Raw genomic sequence first — 15,900 nt, 5'->3', positions numbered from 1 at the left:
GTTGCCACTCCCTTTACTTTCCCTCGCAGGGTGAAAATGTAACGCCATGGCCGTCAGTATCGCACAGTTGAGCCCTGTAATTACACGCTTTATCAGCCTTAAGGCCAGGTGTGTTCCAGCAGCAGGTCTACAAATGTCTTCCAAAAGTCCCTGCCCCGGCATTTTCTCCACCATTGGCGGATCACCAAGCGTGGAGAAGCTCAATGCAGCATGAAGAAGCTTCAACCTCATGGGAGAACACTTTGTTGATAGTACTCTGCTTGTCAGAAGCCATGAGTCATTTTACACCGGCCTTGTGACCACTGCTGCCTTTCCTTCAAGAGCATCTTTGTAGTACCCTCTGCGCATCGGATCAAGTTCCATCAGCTCTGTGTACAAGTCCCTGATCTGCTGCTGGGCAGAGCCTTCTTGCTCCACCCCTGCCAAGCACACTCACTCCTCGCAAAACCTTCAAGCTTCAGGCGTAATGCTAATTGTGATGTTGCAGAAAACATAGCTCCCACATGCTTGAGGTCCTGCTCATGCATGCAGTCAATGCAGTGCAGGTCTGGACAACAGCAGGCTGGGCAGTGCAAGGATGCGATTGGTCAAGCGCACCTTCACCGCTGTCCAGCATGGAGCGCAGCTCCAGCAGTCGTGCCATAGTCAGTATGGGCCACTTGCACTTGCTTCTGTCGGGCTCGCTCTCCAGTAGCACCTCGCACCGAGTGATCTCTCGGCTCACCACGTCCTTTATTTCCTGCAATAACACCAGGAATCTCATTTGTTGTCAATAATTGGGGCCCACTTGCAAGTCTTGCGCATAAGTCTTTCTGACGTGTGCTTGAATGGAGTGGGTCTGTGCACTGACCTCCTCCCAACATTCAATTCTCGGATTCAACATTGGCTTGAGACTGAGGAATTGTGTGCATCCGTCCCATGAATATTTCTTAAGGAGCAACAGAATTCGTAAATTTGGGTGCAGGGCAGAATCAGCCAATGACCCACCTGCACCTCTTGCTGCGAAGCCTGCCCCTTGCCGCCAGATGCAGGGACATGTGCCATGAGCTGGCTGAGTAGCCACCGGTGGTACACCCACGCGCTCTGATCCTCCGGGTCTGTGAAGGTCGCCTGCTGCACCAGATCCAACTCCTGCCCCAGCGCCCAGCGGGGTATCGGACCTGCACCCATGAGCACTCTGCTGAGCATTATATCCACCTTGCGTTTGCTGTCAAAAGGCCAGATGGTTGCTCTGACTGATTGACATCTTTGGGGTAACCATCAGCAAGGCGCTACTGCAGCCAGCGTGCGAATGGTTTGGATCTCGGTATGAACTTAGCAGTGGGTGAGATACATGCAGCAGTGTCACAGATCAGCACTGATGCTTCGGTTCAGGGCAAGAAGACCATGTGCATGCACACCGGGAACAGCGGCTGGTGCAGGCGCAGCGTCTGAGGGCCGTTGGTCTGCAGCGAGCAGATCGGCGAGGGTGGTGGTGGGCTGCGCGGCGTGAATGTGGGGCAGCAGCACGGTGCGCGCGTGCCAGGCGGAGAAATTGCTGAAGTTGGCGTTGATGCACTCCATGGAGTAGGCCTCCTCCTCCTCAGGCGGTACACACGCGCGGTCCGCCACGAAGCGGCGGTACGCCCAGCCGTGGAAGTTGCGCGCGTCCACAGCCAGCAGCCTGCATGTGCGCGCAGCACGCTCGCATGTGCCGGCTAGTAGTCAGAAAGTTTATGGCGGCATTCTGTCAGGCACTGCCTGGATGTTCCATGCTATTCTGGGCAGAGTAGATCTGGCATGTTACATGAGATGCAGGTTTGTGTGCAATGCCTCGCGCTTTGACTGAATGCGGCATGTCCCAAAATCAATTTCTATGCAGTGCCTTGCATTTGACTGAGCAGCATGCTCCAACGGCAGCAGGATTGTATGCTAAAGCCCTGTGCTTTGTAAGCGCGCCAAGGGTTTTTTGTGGGGAGGGTGAAAATGCAAGGCTCACTTTGTAACGATCTTGAGTTCACGCTCGAGGGAGACGACTCCAAGCTCCACCAGCCACCGGCGGTGGTGCCAGGCAGCATAGGATTTGGGGTTCTTCTGCAGGACCGTCTCTGTCAGTTGCAGCTCTGTCTTGACTGCCGCATCCGCTGCCTCAGACCCATGCTCTCCCTGCAGGCCCACACAGAAGCTCTCAGAAGACATGCTGATAGATCTATGTTTTGCGCATCCCTATATGATGTACAGGTGATGCTGATGAGGGGGGAGGCGCTCAACAGACCTGGAGGGTGTCCTTCAGAGCCTCTCGGCGGTAGTTCCAGACAGTGTACACCTCAGGGTTCTGCTCCAGCAGCTTCGCTGCCAGCGCCAGGGACTCTGGGTCATACCGCCGAGCTGCTCGCCGCGATAGCACTTCATTGCTCAGTCTGCTGAAGAGCGCAAGCTGCACACATTCACCAGCTTCAGTCAGGCGGAAAGTGGGATGTGCCCATTTTCTCTCAAATATGATCAATTAGATCTCAGATCAACTTGAATATGAGATCAAGCTCAGAGAGATCGCTTACCCTTTGCTTGCTTGCCTTGGCTTTCTCCGGGTCCTCTGGAGTTCCTAAAGGAACACGAGGACGCCCGTGCATGAAACCAGATCAACGAGGAGATATATATGAGCGAGTAAATTGTTGTATGATATCGAGCTTTAAAGCATCGCCAGTGTATTGTGGCTGATCAAATCAAGATCCATTCACCGGTTTTATGCAGCGTGTCCCAGCTCCTCTGGATTGGGCAGGATTAAATCCACCTGCACAAAATAAATTCTGCTGCTTTTCGGTCTGTTATCATCTTCTGAGGATGTCCAAGAATGGGAGCCATTCAGGTCCCCGTCATCAACGCACGTGCTGCAGACGTGCGGCAAATTTGTTGAGGACTGTCAATTGCCTAGTTCTCAGTCTGTCTTTGACTGTTCATAGATTATATTTGGTCTGTAGAATATTGCAGGTTGTGCATCGTGGGTCCAGATATTCAAATAATGCTTCTCAATATCTATCGATCTATAACACAATAGTCTATGGAATGCCTTTCGGCTTTCAGAATGGATCCGTTATAATCAAGTATGACATTTTGCGCAATAAAAATTTCTTTCAGGCAAAGGGAAGGACCACATTCCGAGGATTTAGGGCTGTGAGGCCGTTAGGCATGGCGGAAGTGCACCGAGATCTGTCGTTCAGCATCGACAGAGGTGGCACATTTACTGACGTATTTGCAGAGGTAGAACATTCTGCTGACTTCTTGTGTGACCATTGTTGACTACAATTCACAGTAGCTTAGTTCTGTTGCACACATTATGACGTAAGATAGGTATGTATACTAGTCCGAAGAAGGTCGACTGCTTTGCAGATCGGCACAGAGAGCGGTAAGAAGAGACAGAGGTAAGTCTACTTGACGGCAATTTCAATTCCATGCATTGCTATGAGGACAATGGTTGTATTGATTAATGTGGCCTATGTCATTGAGGCATACACAAATATGCATGCCTTGTGGAAGATCCTGCCACTTCTCGCTGGACATCCTGATCATCACATGCGCACAGAGTACTGAAGCTGCTGTCAGAGGACCCTGCAAACTACAAGGATGCCCCTCGAGAGGGTATCCGGCGGGTACTTGAGGAGGTTACAGGGCAGCCCCACCCGAGGGATAAACCGCTGGACACCTCACGCATCATCTCCATTCGGATGGGCACCACTGTAATATCCTCCATTCCGCTGCTCTCCAATGGAGCCATGCATGCTGAGCTTCACACCTGTATCGCTCCATTGTGTTGTGGCTCTGCATCTTTGGTCAGTTTTGATGAAGGACAAGAGAAAAGCTTTCTGGCTAATTGAAGCAAGATGCTGTGTGTATTCTTGGGGCAGGTGGCTACAAATGCTCTGCTGGAGCGGAAGGGGGAGCCATGCTGCCTGGTTACGACAAAGGGCTTTCATGACCTTTTGCACATTGGCAACCAGAGCAGGCCGGCAATCTTTGACCTGGAGATCAGTGTGCCTGATGTGCTGTACTCCCAGGTTGTCGAAGTCGATGAGCAGGCGCGCTCCTTGATATAGCCATAGGCTTCCAGGCTTGAAGGCAAAATGTGTCTTGTCTGCACCTACAGCGGAGCATTGCCCTGTGTGAGACTCGTGTGCTGATTAGGTGGTGCTGCCATTGGGAGAGAAACCAGATAAGCGGGCAGGCCGCAATCCCAAGCGCGACTCAGAGCAGTACCCGCCTGGGGGGCCCTGCAGAAAAGGGGTCACAGGGGAGGTTGTCTGCATCCGGCAAGAACCAGACTTGGAAGCTGTGCGCAGGTGTGCATAAGCCATAAGCACCATCTTTCAGGCATGCTATTTAGAATCTCATGTGAGGCAGCCAAGCTGGCATGCAAAAGGAGTTGGGTCCGAAGCTGCCCTTTTGTGCTGCAGGAATCTCAAAGCTGTCCTGAATGGCGGCATAAAGAGCTTGGCAGTGGTGTTCAAGCATGCAGCCATCTTTCCAGACCATGAGGCAGCTGTCGGTAGAGTAGCACGCGAGCTCGGTTTCGAGCAGGTACTGTCGAAGTCTTTGCTCTGTACTCATGTGGCTTAAACCTGACTTACAAAAAAATTGTGCAAAAAGATCCCTGGGAAGCTTGAGTATCTAATGCAGACTAGTGCTCTAGTGATCTAGTGCTTGTGAAATTGCAGGTCAGCTTGTCTTCTGAAGTCATGCAGATGGTGAAGATGGTCCCCAGAGGCTTCACTGCAACTGCAGATGCCTACCTCACACCTCATATCATGAGGTCAGGAGATTCAATATTTGCCCTCCTTTCCAGCTGCAAGAGGGTCTATGCAGTCCTGGTGGTCTAGTGATCTTCTACCGAGAGACTGATTGGCTGGTGGCACGTGCTGCACAGGTACATTCAAGCATTCCAGTCCGGGTTTGATGAAGGGCTGAAGGACGTGCAGCTGTCCTTCATGCAGTCTGACGGAGGCCTCTCTCCAGTGTCTTCCTTCTGCGGCCACAAGGCTGTCCTGTCAGGACCAGCTGGCGGGTGCGACCCTATATATTGCCAGCGCTTAGACACGGGCACAATAACTGCTTCTCTGTTTGCTGTATGACTAAGGGCAATGCCACAATTTCTTGAGTTCATAGTGTTGGGCGCAGGTATGTTGGGTATGCCTTGACCACGCAGTGGGAGGGGCAGGAAGCTGCAAAGCTGCAAATGATCGGCTTTGACATGGGAGGCACGTCCACAGATGTGTCGCGCTTTGCCGGTTCATATGAGCATGTTTTTGAGAGCACCACAGCAGGTACCATCACGAACTCCACCATGCATCTTCAAGGTCTTTATTAATGTCAGCCTTCCACAAACCCACACTTATTAAGAAGTGTTTAGTTCCAAGCTGTGCTGTGCTGCAGGTGTGACTATCCAGGCTCCACAGCTGGACATCAACACCGTGGCAGCCGGCGGCGGCTCCCGGCTGTTCTTCAGGACAGGCGTATTTCAGGTGTGCTGCTGAGCCTCACACCCCATTAGGCAGGTAAATTGTACTGGACTGTCTGTTATACCAAGGTTCCATAAAAAGCCCTCGTTAGCCAGCTGTCTGACTCGTTCTTTAACGTAGCAGCAGCATATCTCCGCATCCTATCTACTGAGAATGCATGTCATGCTGGTCTTCACACATTGCTGTACCTGCGCAGGTGGGCCCAGAGTCGTCAGGCGCGCACCCGGGCCCGGTGTGCTATCGCAAGGGCGGCTATGCGGCCATAACAGACGCCAACCTGGTTCTGGGCCGCATCATGCCGGACTTCTTCCCCAACATCTTTGGCCCAAACGAGGACCAGCCGCTGGATGCTGACGCTGCTAGGAAGGCCCTGGAAGATTTGACGCGGCAGGTCAATGAAGGGTCGCCTGGGCAGCCGGCCAAGTCTGTCGATGAGGTAAGCCCTCTTGCCTGCCCTTAGTCAAGGATCTTGATTGACAGCTGTGAATTTTCAAGTATTCTGCGCACCTGTATCGCTTCATCTTATGCAGTTATACCATGGATAAGAGCAAGCTTTGCAGCTGGGGAGAAGACTTGAAGAGACTTCCTCACCCATGTGCTGCAAGTGAGCTTTGATTTGTGAACTGCCGTAAACATGCATGACAGATTGAGTGCAAGCCACAACTTCTCTCACACGGTGTGTTTTATGTGGTCGGGCAGCTGCAAGGGATTTTATGGGTGCGCAGGTGGCGATGGGATTTGTGCGTGTGGCGAATGAGACGATGTGTCGGCCGATTCGCGCGCTGACGCAGATGAAGGGCTATGACGTGGCGCAGCACTGCCTCGCCTGTTTTGGCGGCGCGGGCGGCCAGCATGCATGCGCGATCGCGCAGAACCTTGGCATGCGCACCATCTTTGTTCAGCGCTATGCCGGGGTCCTCAGCGCCGTCGGCATCGGCCTCGCCGATGTGGTTGCAGAGGAGCAGGTCGGTATTAGTTCCGTCTTGCTCTTGAACGCTAGTGTAATCAGTGGGCTGGCTGGTGTGTTGGGCTCTTTTGAGGGCTTCTTTGCTGAAGCTTTGGATCGTGTCTGGGGGCTGGCAAGCCATCGTTGGCATGTCTCTGCCAGGGGAACTAAACGGTCAGTGAAATATATGTGGCTGAGCAGTGTCTGCATGGCTGCAGGAACCTTCAGCAGACAAGCTCGATCCGAGCAGCGCAGGGGACTTGGAAGGGAAACTGGATATTCTGCAGCAAAAGGCTGTCAAGAGGCTTCTCAATCAGGTGGCCATGCTGTGGCAATACATTACAACAGCTCTGCTTTTGGATTTCCACAGTCATGAAGTGCTCTTCCACATGCTTGGTAGGGACATGCCTTGGCAAGTTCTCACTATCTACTCGGCTGTGCAGAGCTTCACTGAAGACCAGATTGCAGTGGAGCGGTTCTTGAACCTGCGGTATGACGGCACGGATGTGGGTGTGATGACCACCTGCTCAGAGGAAGGCAATTATACAGAGGCGTTTGAAAGCGCCTACAAGCGCGAATTTGGGTTCATCCTCGAGGGGCGCGGCATTGCGGTAGGCAGCCCATCATCATAAACTTCATGCTTCACAGCAGATTGGAAGCCCTGAGCGGGTAGTCTGCAAGGGAGCCTTGCCATTGTTGCAGTGACCAGTGCCTCTTTGATGCCTTTCAGGCATGCCCTTGTGAGGCCTGAGGTTCGCTGAGAGGGTCCCTCATGCTGCTGCAGAACTGCTATAAGTCTATGTAATTCAAAACCGTCGTGTATCATCGCTGGCAGGTAGATGATGTGCGAGTGCGGGCCACGGGCAAGGCTGTACCACTGCCAAAGCCTGGGGACATCACAGGGGAACCTGGGCCGCTGCCGGCTCCTGCAAGGGTCACCTCGGCATACTTTGAGGTGCGGCAGATTCTGCTGCATTCTTCATTTCATTTTGCTTCGTGACTAAACTAGCGCTGAATACATGCATGCTGGCATGAAGTCGATGTGGGCGTGATTGAGCAGGTGGGAGGACGTCAGGACACACCGGCATACGTGCTCCAGGACTTGCAGCCTGGCCATGTCATCACGGGTCCTGCTGTCCTCATTGATGACATCAGCACCGTCGTGGTGGAGCCCTGCTGCTCCGCGCACATCACAGCCGGGCGAGACATACTGATACAGGTTGCGCACTCACATCTCTGCAGTGAGCTTAATAAATTTAAAGGGATCAAAGCTTTTTGAGACTTTTTCTCTTTGCGTCAATATTTAGTTAAAATCATATGGGTGTCCCAGGTGGGAGTGGAAGCGGCTGGTCCAAAAAAACCCCTCACAGAGTGTGACCCCATCCAGCTGGCAATCTTCTCCCACAGGTGAAGCATTTGCCACCCTCTGCAAGCAATTCCTTATGGCCTCGTCCCCTTCAGCAACCCTTCTGGAAAATGAATGTTGGTGGCCTGGTCTGCACATGAGACTGGCAACAGCGACGTGTGTGCAGGTTCATGGGCATTGCGGAGCAGATGGGCCGCGTGCTGCAGCGCACCAGCATCAGCGTGAACATAAAGGAGCGCCTGGACTTCAGCTGCGCGCTGTTCGGCCCCGACGGCTCCCTGGTGGCCAACGCCCCCCACCTGCCTGTCCACCTCGGCGCCATGTCAGAGGCCATCCGCTACCAGGTCCGCAGCCTGATGCTCAAGAGTGAACAGCGCAGACTCTACAGTCAACAGACATCATGCAAAACGTTGCACCCTCAAGCATCGAAATAGCCTGTGTCTGTTCATCGGCGGCATGCCTTCTGCATGTATGTGGGGCGAGCCCTATTGGCAGTAGCAGTGACTTTCTCTGTAAGTTGATACCATTGCAAGGCAAAGGCGGATGCACTTCAAGGCAAGTATGGATGGTTACAGATCATGTGATGTAAGGAAGATCATAATTGTGCGGCTGCCATGCGCAGATCAAGCATTGGGGTCCGGGTGGTGAGGGAGCGAAGGCGGGGCTGAAGCCGGGGGACGTGCTGGCCTCCAACCACCCGCAGCTGGCCGGGGGGTCCCACCTACCGGACATCACAGTCATCACGCCAGTCTTCAGCGATGCGAAGATCCAGTTCTTTGTGGCATCACGTGGGCACCATGCGGACGTGGGAGGGATCACCCCCGGATCCATGCCCCCCAACAGCCACAGCCTGGTCGAGGAGGGCGCCGCCATCCTCTCCTTCAAGCTCGTGCAGGGCGGGCAGTTCCAGGTGGCGCACCCCCTGCAGCCACCTTCAAATTTCTATGGTTGTGGGCCATTTCCAGGGGAAGTGCAATCGAAATCCTTGATGTTGACAAACAAGAGGATATTCAGAATGCTGTTGCGCTGATCCCATGGCAGCATGGCTGCAGCCTACAGAGATAGGCACGGGTCATTTTCTGCAAAGGACTAGAGAGATAGGTTTTATGCTGCAAAGAACTGGCAACCTTGCGTGTAGATGATAGTACCTATGTCCAGGGTGGAGCTGATCGAGCATAGCAGCTATGGCGGAAGACAAATGTCAGGAAGTCTGTGTGTGGTGCACCGCAGACAGAGGGGATCACGGACATACTGATGGCCCCGGGGCGCTTGGGTGACTCGATTCCGGGCATCAGCGGCACGCGCAACCTCAGCGACAACCTGTCGGACCTCAAGGCGCAGGTGGCCGCCAACTACCGGGGCATCTCCCTTGTGGAGGAGCTCATTGCAGAATATGGCCTGCCCACTGTCATCGCCTACATGCACCACATCCAGGTCAGCCTTTGTCAGAAGCAAGATGAAGTTTCTCTGTATGTAGGCCTCAGCAAACTGGTAAGCAATGAGATCAGCGATTCGTTCATTCTATTCGGCTTCATTAACGGTGCTGCACCAAGTCTGGGGGCACAGAAGTATGCATGTGACAGATTCACAACCAGAAAGGCACCCACTCAAATTATAGCAATAAGATGCGTTGCATATGCGTTGAGATATTCACTGCATGCAACTTGCGTAGAACGTAGACTCTGCTGATGCAATAAAAAAAATGTTATGAGAGGGCAGAAGGGTGATGTGACAGTTAGTGGCAACAGATGATGGTGTGCTGGGCACAGGCAAACGCGGAGGATGCGGTGAGGCAGATGCTGATCGCATTTTCGGAGGAGCAGCAGCTGCCGGAGGTCGGCACTGTCACAGCCGAGGACCAAATGGACGATGGCACTCCCATCAGAGTAATCCCCACGCTCCTCACATGAAGCTGTGCACCCTCAACCTCGCTTTCTTCCAATGTTCACACTTTAAAGACATCCATGCCAGACCCTCGCGCAGGGGGCCCGGGCTCACCCAGCCCTCACTGTGACGAGGTCAACCTTGATGCCTTTGCCGAGACATGACCCTGTCTCCTTGATGAGGCCCCAAACTTCATCATGGCGCCTGTATCATTTCAGTTCATCTGTAAGTCCATCAATGAGGATGCTGTCATTGTGAGTGCAGCTGGCGGTCACGATTGACAGGCGGGAGGGCAGCGCAGTGTTTGATTTCGAGGGGACAGGGCCGCAGGTATTTGGCAACACGAACGCTCCCCCGGCAGTCACCTACAGCGCCATCATCTACTCCCTAAGGTGCATGGTGCACCAGGACATCCCTCTCAACCAGGTAACTCCCCAGCCCACTACCCATGCACTGCATCACCTGTCAGCCATTCAGCTTGCAATTTCTTGAGACCAGCTTGTATGGGTAAAGATGTGCTGAAGTGATCCGGAAGTGGCCCGGGCCGGTACAAATACTGAGCACCGTGCACACAATTGATTGGGTCTTGCTTGGATCTGGCCGGTCCAACAAGTGAAATCTCGGCAGCCTTTACATACAGCTTGTCAGCAAACATGTCTTGCCTCTGGCAGGAAAAGGAGTGTAACAAGATGATATACTGGATGTGCAGGGCTGCCTGAAGCCGATAACAGTGCGCATTCCGCCCAACACAATTCTGAGCCCCTCCCCGACCGCAGCGGTCGTGGGCGGCAATGTGCTGACCAGCCAGAGAGTGACGGACGTTGTTCTCAAGGCCTTTAATGCAGCTGCTGCCTCCCAGGTAACGTCTCTGATTCCACTCGTTGCAGCCTCTGGTGCTTCAACTTAGTGCAGCCAGTTGTGATCAGCACACAGGCACACGATATGGCTGCGGAAGAAAGAGTGCCAGCCGGTCTGTCCATGCAGGCTGTTGTGCTGCATTGTCTGGTTCTTTACTAGGCTGCAAGAGCAGAGCTCATGCACTTTGAAGCCACAGAAACCACCCACAAAGAATCTCAGGGCAGAGCAGAAGCTATGCAATTTGAAGTTTCAAGGACCATGTGCAAGAAAGCTGAAGGGCGTGGGAAGAAAGGGTGGCGGGTGCGCGCGCAGGGGTGCATGAACAACCTGACGTTTGGGGACGCGGGCATGGGATACTACGAGACAATTGCGGGCGGCGCTGGAGCGGGCCCCGGCTGGCACGGGCGCTCGGGGGTGCACACGCACATGACCAACACGCGCATCACCGACCCAGAGATCTTGGAGCGCCGCTACCCGGTCGTGCTCCACCAGTTCTCGCTGCGCCCCGGCTCCGGCGGCGCCGGCCACTGGCGCGGCGGCGACGGCGTCGTGCGTGAGGTGCATGGATCGTTTTGTCACCATGCTGTCAAATTTTCTTGCTGGTGCAGACAAATGTTCTGAAGGCTCATTGCGGACATTTCGTTGTCCGACTCTTTGGGAGTTGGGGGCGCACTCCTAGCCTGCTGTTCTGTAGTAGAAAGAGGGGGCTCCATTATAGCGAAGACGAGAGAAGGTTGTGGCATTGGTGAGCAGGAGCGCTGAATTGTAGTGCATGTGTTTGGCAGATCGAGTTCCTGCGGCCGATGACGGCGTGCATACTGTCGGAGCGGCGCGCGGTGCGGCCGTTTGGCATCCTGGGCGGGGGCTCAGCGCTGGCCGGCATCAACCTGCTGCTCACCAGCGACGGCCGCACCGTCAACCTGGGCGGCAAAAACAACGTGGAGCTTGCCGCCGGAGAGCGGCTCCGCATCCTCACTCCAGGTGCGCGCATCTCAATCCTGGCTTGCCGGGAACGAGCCTTGCCCTTGGGCCCTGCTTTACTAGATCACCCCCAGCTACTCTGGCTGCAAAATCTGCAATTGGAGGTCAGCCCTGAACACAATTTTGCGCATGGCCGTGTGATATGCGCAAAGGAATCAGCGGTGGCAGGGAAGCAGAGCAGTGGAAAGATAAGAAAATGAGCATGATTGCGCTGTGATAGATTCTGGCGAAGGCGAAGTCGTGATTGACTCTTGAGGAGCTCGTGTTGTGTGCAGGTGGCGGGGGATGCAGGCCAGAAGATGAGGGCGGGACGGATGGTGGTGAGGGAGCCAAGGTCCCCACCGTGAAGAGGCCACGCACAGAGTTCAGTGCTGTTGCTCGGGTGGGAGGCAGCGTTGCCAAGTACAAAGCAGATCAGGAGTCCGCATGAGGCAGCAAGATGTGTACTGATCGTACAGTGTATGAGGCACAGTATTTTTTTCATTATAAAGTGACATGATGTATACTTTAGCAAATGCATGAACCCAACATCACTCTCAGTGCAAAGCTTCGAGACGGACCGTCACGGCTAGTAGCTTTGACGACGTTTCAATCACGTCGGAGCAGGGATCACATTAAATAATTGATATTGATGTACCATGTCCTCAGATACAAAGAGCTCTTACAGCATTATCAGGTCTACAAGGTGCCTTCGTGTGTCATCACTGCCAAGAATGAGTGCAAGGCTTGCATGTCATCACATCACTCATCTGAGCAGATGATCATGGCTTAATACTACACTATCCCAGATCGCCACTTGGCTTCAACAGCAGATGCACGGGCCAAGAAGGGTCTACATAATAGTACACAAGAGTACATGAAAAATCACTACATGCAGCGGTAATTGGGTTGGATACATTCGCAAGGCGACAGTTGAAGACACTACAAGGCTGACATATCAGACGGAGCGCATCAGGCCATTCAGGCTGGTGGGCTGCGGGCAGTAGCCGGCGTCAATGCACAGCTGAGGCTTGAGGTACTGCACAATCATGTTGACGACCAGTGGGCCATACAGCTCTACATAGTTCAGGCACTGGTCCTTGAAGTTGGGGCCAAACGCCTGGCAGGCCTCCTTTGCATACTCCAGAATCTGCTTCTGGGTGTCCTGCAATCACAGAAGTTCATTAGCACTACATGAACATATTATACCCAATTGAGATGCACAAATTTCACTAGCGGATAATGAAGAACGCAGGATCATCCGTCATGATACTAAGCTGAGGGCTAAGAAAATTGGAAACAGCCACCATGACTACAGCAATGGCAATAGGAGCTTACCAGGTTGCCCAGGATTGCAGCGGCCTCAGTGACGACCATCTTGCAGGTGTCACAGAAATCGTTGGTGGCCGACAGCTCATGGGCACGGATGCGAAGGTCTGCAGCCTTAGCAACAAGAGACAGGGGCAGCGATGGCACGGTCATGTTGGAGTACAGCTGGCTCGGCAGGCATGCACCGAAGTTGGTGCAGATTGTCGTGGCGTCGAGGGTCTCAATGTATGCAAAGAGCTGCTCGCCTGTGACACAAGGCAGGGGACGCAAGTCAGGCATGCAGCAGGATAGGAGTATTGAAAATGGTTCAAAGGTACTGCAAAATTTCAATAACGAGGCTTTGATGTGGTCGATAGAGCTGCACTGCACTCACCAAACTGGTCCACGTAAGCTGTGCAGGGTGCCTGCCAGTCAATTGGCAGTGTCTTGCAAGCCTGCATACACAAATAAGTCTCCTCGTCATTAATGAAATATGAAAGCTACAAGGCCTTTCGAAGTCGGACAGGCAGCAACAGCGTGTCAACTGAAAGACAGACTCCTGATGATTGGCAAATTTAAAAGTGAGCCAAAGGCAGATCTGCTGTGCTAAGCATAACCACTAAGTACCTGATGAGCACGATCAATCATTTCTTTCTCGCTCTCGGGGTTCTTCAGCTCCTGCTTGAGGGTGATCAAGAGCATCTTGCAAATCGGGCAGTTGAAGTCGTTCTGCTGACCAACTCCGAATCTGGCAGTCTTGCTCAATGGTGGTGCAGCACCACAGAGGGTGGCATCCGCGCAGAGCTCGTTCGCTGACAGTGACTGGATATACATGACCCCCAGTGGGATCAGAGAAGGTGCGAGCTGACCACATGCCTCTTGCGCATCAGCAGGAAGCTTGGGGCAAACATCCTTCAGGATCATGCCAATAATCTCACTCTGTGTGTCTACATCGGAGAGCTCGCATTTCACTGACTTGACTAGCCACCTGCACGAGCCACACAGAGGGGCTTGGCTCTGCAGCCTGTCTGATCCTAGGCGAGACTGGAGTGGTGCCCCGTGCGCGAGGGCGACCAAGGTCAGGCACAGCACACCCCACAAACACCTTTGCTGAGGATCCATGATTGCGGGTTGTAAAGAAGAATGAAGAGCTTGCTGTCCAAAATGCTGAAGCGGTTGCCACGGATCGCCATCAGAGACCGGGGTCTGACGCAATTTGCTTTTCTGGTCACCCGATAAATGACAAGTACGGATTGACTGAATATAGATAAAGACTTACAGACTCATTTGATGGTAATGAGGACCCATTAGGCCGAGCACAGCTCACATACACGTTTGCTTTATGTCCTCCACCAGCACGGCATTGCTCCATGAAGTTGGTTGCCTGAGGGGATTGCGTTCTGCAATCCCATTTCTTAGGATATCACCTAGACTAAATCATAAGCAATCTATCCCACGACAGAGGACAGTGATTCAGGCGCAGAACATGTCCAAGGCGTTGTGGGCATTGGACTTTGATGGGGTGGTGTGCAACAGCGTAGGGGAGAGCTCAAAGTCCGCATGGCAGGTATGATGTCCACGATGTAACTTGTAGATATCCTATCAGCATTGAGGATCGTTAGTAAGATCGGTTGGTTCTTTCCAGGCATCAGCCAGAAAATGGCCTGACCTATTTGCCAAAGCAGAGGTCAAGGCCCAGGAGACCGCGGTTGAAGAGAAGATGCGCACCGTGCGGCCAGTTGTCGAAACCGGGTGAGATCACTGAATGTGTCAACCTTTGCTTTGCCCACGAGGAACTCCGGTAGCATCAGACAACCTGACCAGGAGACCTTTCTTTGGTCGCAGGTATGAGAATCTGGTGCAGATCAGGTGTTTGCTAGAAGGTGACTCTGAGGAGGATATTCTCAACAACTGGCACACCATCCTCCCAGATCGCATGGCAAGGTGGCAGCTTGACAGATCAGAGGTACGACTGGCAGTCCTTCTGATTGTTGCCAGGTTCATGTAATGGACTTCATGAAGATGTAGGCGTGTGCACAGTGCTGCAACAGCTGCTGACTTGCTGTGTGGCACAGCTGGTGGACTTGTTTGGCGATTTTCGCGATGAGTGGATAGCCAGAGATCTTGATGGCTGGCTCAATGCCAACGAGATCTATGAGGGCCTGCCTGACATCCTCACGCATCTCATGCAGCAGCACGACTTGTACATTGTGACCACCAAGCAGGTGTCTACCTAAACCAATGCTACTCTTCTATCTGCCACTTCCCAGCTCTCAAGTAAGAAGCCGCTACAAATTTTCAGAGTTGAGCTCATGGAGGACTCCAAGGAGAACCAACAGTAAAGCATGTTGTGTGCTTGCCAGGCCCGCTTCACAGAGGCGCTGATGCACAACATGGCAAAGGTGCCCATTTCGCCGGACCACATTTTCTCAACAACGGTCTCTGGTCAGCCCAAGAGCGACATCCTCAAGGACCTGCAGCAGCAGCACCCTGGCACTTCCTACCATTTTGTGGAAGACAAGCTGAGCACCCTCGAAAAGGTGCCTGCCCCTGTCCTTTTGGCAACATACACCATTTTCTCCCGCGCGACTTCTTTGTTGCCTGCCAGCTGCATCAGATTGGTGCGTGCTGCACATTGACTTAGTGGGTGTATGTCATGTCAGGTCTGCAAGGTGCCAGAGCTTCAAGAGTGGCAGCTATATCTGGTGGACTGGGGGTACAACACCAGGGAGGAGCGCGAGCGCGCAGAGGCCAACCCCCGCATTTCAGTCATCAACAAGGCCCAATTCGAGGCCGCAGTGGGCTTGAAAACGTGAATTTGGCCTGCTTACGACAGCACTGTCGAGGGATTAATCTATATCAGAATTGTGCGTCCGCCCCGATCTTGTATGCCATGACCAGTGGTCTGCAGGAATACTGTGTTGTACTGTCATTGGAGTTCATCTGACATGTCCCATGCCACATGGCAATCATGGGAGGCTGGGTTCTGTAGCCCGTAGATGCCTCACAGTGCGGCGCACACAAGAGTAATGCTTGCATCTTGTTGACCTAGGTCTTTGACACCACACAGCACTGCGGTTAGACTATGA

At 53.3% G+C, this 15,900-nt stretch overlaps 4 protein-coding genes across 4 annotated transcripts; 2 read left to right on the top strand and 2 right to left on the bottom strand.

Moving 5' to 3' along the window:
- Positions 1-282: 282 nt before the first annotated feature.
- COCSUDRAFT_39108 (protein prenylyltransferase) lies at positions 283-2,609 on the bottom strand (the record flags this gene model as incomplete). The annotated part of the gene is made up of 7 exons (XM_005651927.1): positions 283-419; positions 598-739; positions 988-1,160; positions 1,401-1,663; positions 1,979-2,145; positions 2,255-2,416; positions 2,538-2,609. The coding sequence occupies 7 exons, from the start codon at positions 2,607-2,609 to the stop codon at positions 283-285; spliced, it is 1,116 nt and encodes a 371-aa protein (XP_005651984.1).
- A 556-nt stretch (positions 2,610-3,165) lies between these two features.
- On the top strand, positions 3,166-11,724 carry COCSUDRAFT_11457 (hypothetical protein; the record flags this gene model as incomplete). Its single annotated transcript, XM_005651926.1, has 24 exons — positions 3,166-3,260; positions 3,560-3,713; positions 3,906-4,040; positions 4,213-4,313; positions 4,428-4,581; positions 4,725-4,783; positions 4,898-5,035; positions 5,149-5,294; positions 5,404-5,492; positions 5,686-5,925; positions 6,215-6,454; positions 6,654-6,752; positions 6,879-7,046; positions 7,271-7,390; positions 7,496-7,676; positions 7,773-7,842; positions 7,968-8,167; positions 8,455-8,711; positions 9,032-9,235; positions 9,571-9,687; positions 9,950-10,111; positions 10,395-10,544; positions 10,856-11,101; positions 11,329-11,724. The coding sequence occupies 24 exons, from the start codon at positions 3,166-3,168 to the stop codon at positions 11,722-11,724; spliced, it is 3,921 nt and encodes a 1,306-aa protein (XP_005651983.1).
- Positions 11,725-12,171: 447 nt separating this feature from the next.
- Positions 12,172-13,939, bottom strand: COCSUDRAFT_45864 (Saposin). Its single transcript, XM_005651925.1, has 4 exons — positions 13,439-13,939; positions 13,206-13,266; positions 12,842-13,077; positions 12,172-12,668 (listed from the first exon to the last, which is right to left on the bottom strand). The coding sequence occupies exons 1-4, from the start codon at positions 13,931-13,933 to the stop codon at positions 12,462-12,464; spliced, it is 999 nt and encodes a 332-aa protein (XP_005651982.1). The 5' UTR covers positions 13,934-13,939; the 3' UTR covers positions 12,172-12,461.
- A 157-nt stretch (positions 13,940-14,096) lies between these two features.
- COCSUDRAFT_26736 (hypothetical protein) lies at positions 14,097-15,627 on the top strand (the record flags this gene model as incomplete). The annotated part of the gene is made up of 6 exons (XM_005651924.1): positions 14,097-14,378; positions 14,457-14,563; positions 14,657-14,777; positions 14,887-15,036; positions 15,175-15,351; positions 15,475-15,627. The coding sequence occupies exons 1-6, from the start codon at positions 14,154-14,156 to the stop codon at positions 15,625-15,627; spliced, it is 933 nt and encodes a 310-aa protein (XP_005651981.1). The 5' UTR covers positions 14,097-14,153.
- Between the last annotated feature and the right edge of the window lie 273 nt (positions 15,628-15,900).

Source organism: Coccomyxa subellipsoidea (assembly GCF_000258705.1).
Source record: "Coccomyxa subellipsoidea C-169, whole genome shotgun sequence".
NCBI lineage: Eukaryota > Viridiplantae > Chlorophyta > Trebouxiophyceae > Coccomyxaceae > Coccomyxa > Coccomyxa subellipsoidea.
This window is presented reverse-complemented; position numbering and strand designations above follow the sequence as displayed.